Source organism: Cystoisospora suis (genome assembly GCF_002600585.1).
Source record: "Cystoisospora suis strain Wien I chromosome Unknown contig_3511, whole genome shotgun sequence".
Classification (NCBI taxonomy): domain Eukaryota; phylum Apicomplexa; class Conoidasida; order Eucoccidiorida; family Sarcocystidae; genus Cystoisospora; species Cystoisospora suis.
In genome coordinates, this window is record NW_027156306.1 from 4,234 (window position 1) to 11,901 (window position 7,668).

Sequence of the window (7,668 nt, forward strand, 5' to 3'; positions counted from 1 at the left end):
ATCTGCAGAAGCTGAGATTTCTGCGCTTCCGCCGCTCCCGTCACCTCACTCGACAAAAGCCCTGAACCTCCGCTGCCGATCTCTTTCTCGGACGGTTCTCCACTCTTTCCGCTAAGGCCGGTAGGAAGGGTTTGACTGCTGTTTGCATGCAAGAGAAGAAGTTTTTCTTCTTGCAGCTTCAGGAGACGATCTACGAGAGCTGTCAGCTTGCGGACTAGAAGGGTATAACGACTTATACGTCTCGCAACTCTTCCTCGGAACTTGGGAGTAAGAAAAGAAAGAAAGAAAGGAAGAAAGAAGGGAAGAAAGAAAGGAAGAAAGAAAGAAAATTTGTAAGGGGAGATTACAGGAAGAGAGGAGATAGAGTGAGGGACACGGGAGAATGTTGCATGCGATAGACAGGTAGACAGATAGATAACAAATCAGAGACAGACAAATAGTACTGGTGAATACACTAGTCACACCATGATATCCTGCGCACAGAGATCTATTACAAGGAGAGAGACAGAGAGAGACAGTCGAAGAGGGTCCCTCGAGCTGCCTCCCCGTCAGCACTCATGCTATTAGTGTAAAGAAGGGGATCTACCCATTAGGAGAAAAGAAGAAGCACGTTACTTTAGAAAGAGGGAGAAAGAGGAAGACATGAACCGACGAGAAAGTCGTATCATGAAGATGAGCGAAGAAGAGGAACAGTTCGTCTCAGCGCCTCCGCGTGCTGTCACGAAGTTCTAGGAGAAGCGACTGCTCAGGTCTACGGTGTATTCGAGCCACAGACACAGGGCGGGGATCGACCGTATGTATGTACGTACTAAATACGCGATATCGATTCTGTCGATCCAACTTTTCGGATAGGGCATATATATTATAGATATACATACGGATGTATACATGTATATATGGTTCAATGGAGACAGGGATGAAGGCAAGTTTGTAAGAGACGTCTACGTAAGTCTGTATATATTTTGAGAACACAGAGAGAGAAGACGGAGAGGAGATAGATAGATAGATAGAAAGATAGATAGATAGATTAAAGATAAATAGATAGATAGATTAAGAATAGATAGATGACTGCTTACATAGACGAGCTGTTCATGCTGAGCTTCCTGTCCAGGGGCACTTCCATTGAAGAGAGAGCGTAGAGATTCATCAAGTATCGAAAGATCACGTACGACTTCTTGCAGTTGGAGAACCGCCTCCTGCTGGGGTAGTCGCTGAAGCATTTGTTGCTATAGTTGAAGGTACATACATGCATGCATGCATACACACACAGATAAAAGGTGCAAGGTATGTCTACGGGATGTACATACGCGGGTATATCTACGCGGATCGGGCATACTCTACTCTTTTAGAACATATCCCCAAGCGAGATAGATGTAGAGCTACCTAGGTGTCTATCTCTATACACAGTATTCGTGAGTTTAGTGTACACACACACCCCCACACAGCTGTCTTTACAACGACTCCAAGCAGAGATAACAAAGACACCCCTAGACAGAGATGAGATACAAGGGGGAAACGACCCTAGAACTGTTTGTAATTGTCTCAGCCTACATCTACCCGTAAGAGAGGTGACGTAGTTCACTCCCACTACCTATGTCTATGCCGTTTGAAAGTTGTCTCTTCTCTTATCTCTTTACGTTTTTCTGGCCGGCAGATTCACCCACGTTGCCCTTCACACCTTTCATGACGCTTCATGCTTCTTCTACGATCATGTATAACATTCCTCTGAGGTTCTTGATATAGATTAAAGATAGATTGAAGATGCATAGATAGACGAAGATAGATAGATATAGAAATATAGATACTTCGGTATACGTATACATCTTCTGCATCTTTTGAAGAAGCTTGAGCGATCTGAAGAGTTCGACAAGACAAGTGAAGAAGGCGAGTAGACATGGTGTAGAGGGGGCAGTAGAAAAACACAAGCCAGGGCGAAGCGTGTCTTCGATAAGAAAGATATATCTTATGCCAAGAATAGGAAAACTTAGATCTTCCGAGTTACCTCAAGATTCTGCTGTTGCTGAACCTCGGAGAGATTCGAAGATTTATTTCTTCCCCCCCTCATAGGCGGCCCTACAAGTGCAGCTCCTCCTCCTGCTCCTGTATTATGAGAAGACGAAGCATTATTACTACTGGTATTGTTACTACTACTACTCCCTGCTATAGCTCCTCCTGCTGCTGTACTGCATGGATTGTTAGCCACCCCCCCCTTGTTCTCTCCCCCTGCAGCTCCACCTCCCCCTCCACTACTTCGAGGTTTACAGTATCGATGCATGGTCGTAGATAATGAAGAAGAACAAGAGGGAATTCCAGCGGCAACAACAGACAAAAAAGAGATAGAAAGGAAGAAGAAAAGAGATGCTGATAGGAAGCAAGAAATGAGCTAGTAGCCGTCGTTGTATTCTTGATGAGCTCTCTTAGTTGCCGGCCGTCATCCCTCCTTTCAAGACCTCAGAAAGAATGACATGGAAAGAAAGGTCGGGGCAAAGAGATAGAGAAGACTTCATGAGTGAGAATCATCCAGACAGAGCAATATCGATGCGTCTCTCTAGTTGTACATACACTCGAGTGCATGCACACAACACCAAGAGAGAAACAGAGGAGATCTACTAGACCTCATGATGAAAAGAAGATGACATAGTTCATAATCTATGTCATACGTCAATCAAGACGGGAATGACAACCTAGGATACACGCGAAAAGAACTTATATAACTATAGATACATCTTCATATGTGAAGTTATATGTATATGCAGAAGTATAAGAAGATAGAGAGAATGTTCATAGCTATCAGTCACAACACAGCGCTACGAGTCTATGCGATGAAACACCTAAAGTTGGTGTCCTCTACTAAGGAGAGTAAAGCTTCGAACAACAAGCCTCTACGCAAGCACGTTCATTGAACTCTTTGAATGAGGAGAAGACAACGATTTCCTTGGTACGTTTTCTCCAATGAAAGAAGGAAAAGTGTATTCATCATCCCTTTTCTCTTCTGGATCTCTTTCTTCTCTCTTTTCTTGTATCTAAGAAGGGGAGAAAGTGGCCTTCTCTCGACGGCAGAGGCGGAAATGCAATCCAGAACGTCATGAAGAAGGAGAGAAAAACACGGGAAGAAAAGCTCTAGACAAAAGAAGCGCTGTGACCCTAGAATCGTACTGGAGAAAAAGAACCACACCAGGAGACGAAAAAGAAGAAGAGAGAGCTGTCTCAGAAAGAAGAAATACAAGCCTCCTTACCACTGTACACAAGCACACAAGGTGTCACACACCTAGCCAAGACAGAACCCGTGCACCTAAATCTTTCATGGAATGAATGAAGATCGAGAGAAGGGATGGGGGGAGAAGAAAGAGAGACGGTATACAAACAAACTGAACGAGAGACCCAACAACAACACCTAGAAAAGAGAAGCAAATAGGGTGCTGCGGAAGTTGACAGATGGAGGCTGTATGTTCTGTCAACGAGGAGACGCGAGTGGAAGACTGAAGTTTTCTTCTGTTCATGAGAGGAAGAAGTATGACAGCAAGCGACAGGGGGGACCGAGTAAGAAAGAAGAGTCTTAGGGAAAGAACGATTGAGAGAAAGAGAGAGAGACGAACCTATGCACGAAGAGATGGAAAATGAGAAAGAGGAAGAACCGGATAAATGGAGTTGAGTTGACTGAGGACGATAAAACAAATGAAGAGAGAGAGGGGATGCTTGAGAAAAACGGATGGACTGCAAGCAGGGGGAAGGAACACGAGAAAGAAAAAGAAGAAAGGACGAAAGGAGGGGGTAGAGGAATCAACCACAAGACGTGTGTGAACTTTCTTGTTGTGACTGCACTCGAGGAGACTTTTCTTAGGTCGGGAGTTTAAAGGATAGAAGACGAAGAAGTTAATGAAGCAAGATGCAAGAGAAGCAAAACAGGCTACGGTTCTTTCTTCCACCAAGGGAGTGTGTAGAGTATCCTACCTAAAGAGAGAAGAAGAGCAGGAGGACGAGAAGATGAAAGAACGAGATGTCTATGACTTGTTAGGATAACTGGGACTCGAGGGAGACATCGAAATATAGAAAGATTCATGAGCGAAGATATCTCCAGAGAACTTCAGTCGACTACTTTGAAGTCTTACAGACGAGAAACATTCGGAAAACCTAAGGCAGTCATATTGACGGGTGTGAAGAGAATGTAGAGAAGAAGGGTGTCACCACAGATATTTGTACAGCATGGTGTGTCTGTGGTATGACGGTGAACGGGGAGAAGTACCAGCGAAGGGGAAGAAAACAAAATCATAACAAGACAGAGCAGATGAAGAGATTCCTCTCGATAGAGATTGGGAAGGAGGAGAGAGTAAAGGAAGACTTCTCATTTGTCTTTACTTTTGATGCGGTTGGGAAGAGTGGAACGAGAGAGAAATGCCGGATGAACAACAGACATATGAATGTCGGTCAGGACTTGAATAATGATATGTCAGTGGGATGGTCATGGACGATTGCACAAAACAAGCGGAAAGCCGCCAGCTATACGAAGAAGAAGGAAAAGATAGCTCGGCAACTTGTATGCTGACTCTCCTCCTGGGTTAAGAGAATGAAACACGGGGACGTGCGGTGGCAATGAGAGGAAGCGCGGTATGAAGATCTTGAAATTCGAAACGGACTGCTACGTCCAACAAAAGGAGGAACAAGAGCCGGTGAAAGGGCTTTAGGGCTACTGCAAGGCTAGCAAGACAAGAGAGGGAGAGGTGTGTGCATTCAATGAAGAGAAACAAGAAGAAAAGGTGGAGAGGGTAAAAAAGGGTGAAGTGAGTTGAGAAACAAGAAGCTGAGTAAAGGCAAGAATGACAGAAGAAAACAAGAAGACCCACAGACCGACACAAAGCCTTTCCACTCCACCGCATTCACTAGAACGCTATGTCAGTGCGAAACATCGACAGACATTCATCTTAAGTCCATAGTCGTTTCCCACCGACGGAGAGCCACGGACATGAGAGTCTCGCAGGCCAAAAAGAAAACAAAGCCGACTGTCAGTATATGGCTGAATGAAGAGGATTTCTTCTTCAGTTCTCAAAAGGAAGGAATTTCCTCCAGAGAGTTCCATTCATCAATTCTAGTGCCCTTGGAAACTGTGGAAGGTTTGAGCCATGCAAATGTGGCTGCTGTTTCAGAACAGGTTCAAACTCTGTTCTCCCTGCGTAATAGAAGGGAGAAAAGGTGCGGCACTAGAGTCAGAATGCGAGCTGTGCAACGCCACTCAGGAGCGAAGCTGAAGGAAAAAGAAACCGGGGAAGAGAACGAAAAAACAGACCTTTCAGCATGCCAAGATACATACATAGACTGAGCACCACAAGCATTTCCCTACGAAGGTGAAGGAAGGACCGAGGCCACCATGCCTTTGAACAGAAGGCACTAGTGGACCTTTATTACTGACACGACAAACAAGATGAGATTGCAGACGGGGCAGCGCGGAAAGTCCAAAAAGTCCGAAAACACCCGCGGAAAGAGGAAGTGTCTCCGTTTTTTTCTAACGAAACGCTGCCTCCGAAGCGGGAGCAGGACTTTGCTCTCTGGTATCTACCTGCCGCGCAGAGGAATCGCTGGAGCCACAGCGCAGGGATAACTCAGCCAGGTTCGTCTCCAGAAGAGAGGAGAGTGTTCTACAAAGGGGAACAAAACGACGGGTATTTCTGGATAGAGCGTGGTTTCTCTATCACAGGAGTGATAGGAGACTTGACTTCAAGCTAGCGTACATGCCATTCAACAGGACCACTGACAGCATGCGATCGTCAGATTCTTTATAGAGCAGGTGTGGCACAGTCTGTCGCACACTTTCGTTTTTCAATGGAACCGCGAAGACCTTTCTCTCCGCACTCTCCGTATAATGGTCCTTGGTCCCTTTCCCAGAGTTGTGATCATCTGTTGAGGGAAGATGTCGCACCCATCGCCGGACGATCTCTGGAGAAACATTGGTAAGAGCAAAGAAACGTGAACTTCGTGCACATTCTATCTTTCTGAGATTATCATCAGGCAGAGTCTTCGCGCGTACAGCATATCTCTACACCGTGAGGAAGCTGTGTGCGGCAGTTACTCGGAGCCATTCGGGTGGCAGGGAGCTCGCGGTTTCGGTGCCTTCCGGGGCGTCGTAGTTTTCTCTACGATCGAACTGCCCGAAGAGTGAATGTAGGCACAGACTCAGCGGCCGCCAGGCGCCGACGGGACGAAGGCGGCGCGGGATAGTTTTGTCATGCTCCCAAAGCAATAGCTAGTTGGGCTTCAAGATGAAGATATCTGGATTCTTCTTCCTCTTGTAGCTCAGTCGTTGCCAGGGCGCAGTTGTAGCAGGATGAATCTGCTACAGGATTCGGCCACTCGCCGCACTGATGCTTCTGTAGGTCCCCTGGGAGCTGCAGCCCTCACTGAAGCGGCCATCCTCACCCTCAGAGCTTTCGGCTCTGGAAAGAACCAGCCTTCTATTCCTGTAGCGTCTTGCAATGGCAACAGTGAAAAACACGGGGGACGCTCTACGACAGGCCTTTCTTTCTATAGCTCAAACACCTCACTTCATTAACTAGGTAAGTGGCTCATATTTCTCGGCAATAATTATATGCTAGAGGCCGCACTTCATCAATAACGGTGCCAAGCTGTAAGCAAAGGATGCCTCAATTTAAAGTGAGCACACACACCTGCCTCGATTTCGGCCGCATATACACAGCGGGTGCCACTTTGCCTTCCAACAGGAAGTAAAGAGTTTAGGCGAACGGTTTGTAGAAGGTCGCCATACGTTAAAGTTGTTGACACAATCACTCAGCAGAGGCCAAGGCTGTGACGATAACCACTCCTGCATGCTCAGCTATTGGCCGGATAGTGCTCCTTCTCCTCCAGGGGCGCGTTGTACAGTCTCACCCGTTCGATGAGACCGGCCGAGGCATCTTCGTTATTGGTGCGCGCCGGGAGACCTCTGTGGTGTTATCTAAGCGGCGCCCCCCCTTGTCATCAGTTTGCCCAACAGAAATGTCCTCGTTACCCTGACGCTCTTGCGGGGGTGCGCGCCCCTTTGCCAGACAGCTCTTTCTGACATGCCTAATTCGCGCTTACACTTGAAAACAGCTGGCTAAAGAAAGAGTACTTTCAGTGTTGTCTCAGAGAACACGCAGGTCCCGACGGCTGCCTGTCGAAGTGAAAGTTAAAAGTTCCCAGAGAACTTGCCACTTGTTTCGCTATGGCATTTTTTCTGTCGGCGACCAATGCTGTCCACGAGTGAACTGCGCGGAAATTGAGGGTGATACCGCACTGACAGAGACTGAGCGCACACCGACGAAACCTGGAAAATAGTCCAACCGACACACTCCAAGCGGTAGCGCATCGCGGTCTGCCGTAGCGCTTGCCCGACAAGCTAGTTCGTTAGTGTTGCCGCCATTTCCCGATCTGGCTCAAGATTCAGGAGATCACTGGGGAGTCTGTCCATTCGCTTGGCTGCGCGTCGTTTGAGTTTTATACTTTCCTGGTAGCTGGGAAACCGTTCCGTGAGATGGTAAACAAACGAGGAAGGTCGAGGTTCCGCGACGCTGTGAGTAAGAGGTTTCTATGAAAAGTCCAGTCACGAGCAGTTTACTGCCTAGGCACAACAGCGGTTCCCGGTTGCTGTTTCCTTACCAGTTGTGGGTGGCTGACACTGTAACGTCGGTGATGCGACTC

The 7,668-nt window shown here is 47.1% G+C and overlaps 2 protein-coding genes across 2 annotated transcripts; both read right to left on the reverse strand.

The window, feature by feature from the left end:
* Positions 1-8: 8 nt before the first annotated feature.
* Positions 9-2,193, reverse strand: CSUI_006824 (sec20 protein; the record flags this gene model as incomplete). The annotated part of the gene is made up of 3 exons (XM_068066976.1): positions 2,003-2,193; positions 1,077-1,226; positions 9-260 (listed from the first exon to the last, which is right to left on the reverse strand). Coding segments are annotated over exons 1-3 (465 nt in total), but the record flags the coding sequence as incomplete, so codon positions are not given.
* Positions 2,194-2,252: 59 nt separating this feature from the next.
* Positions 2,253-5,632, reverse strand: CSUI_006825 (uncharacterized protein). Its single transcript, XM_068066977.1, has one exon. It carries the CDS (start codon positions 3,498-3,500, stop codon positions 3,261-3,263), a length of 240 nt encoding a protein of 79 aa, XP_067921049.1. The 5' UTR covers positions 3,501-5,632; the 3' UTR covers positions 2,253-3,260.
* Between the last annotated feature and the right edge of the window lie 2,036 nt (positions 5,633-7,668).

What these genes read in the sequence shown, in the direction of transcription:
- CSUI_006825 (XM_068066977.1), bottom strand. Translation starts at nt 3,500, where the DNA reads ATGAACAGAAGAAAACTTCAGTCTTCCACTCGCGTCTCCTCGTTGACA.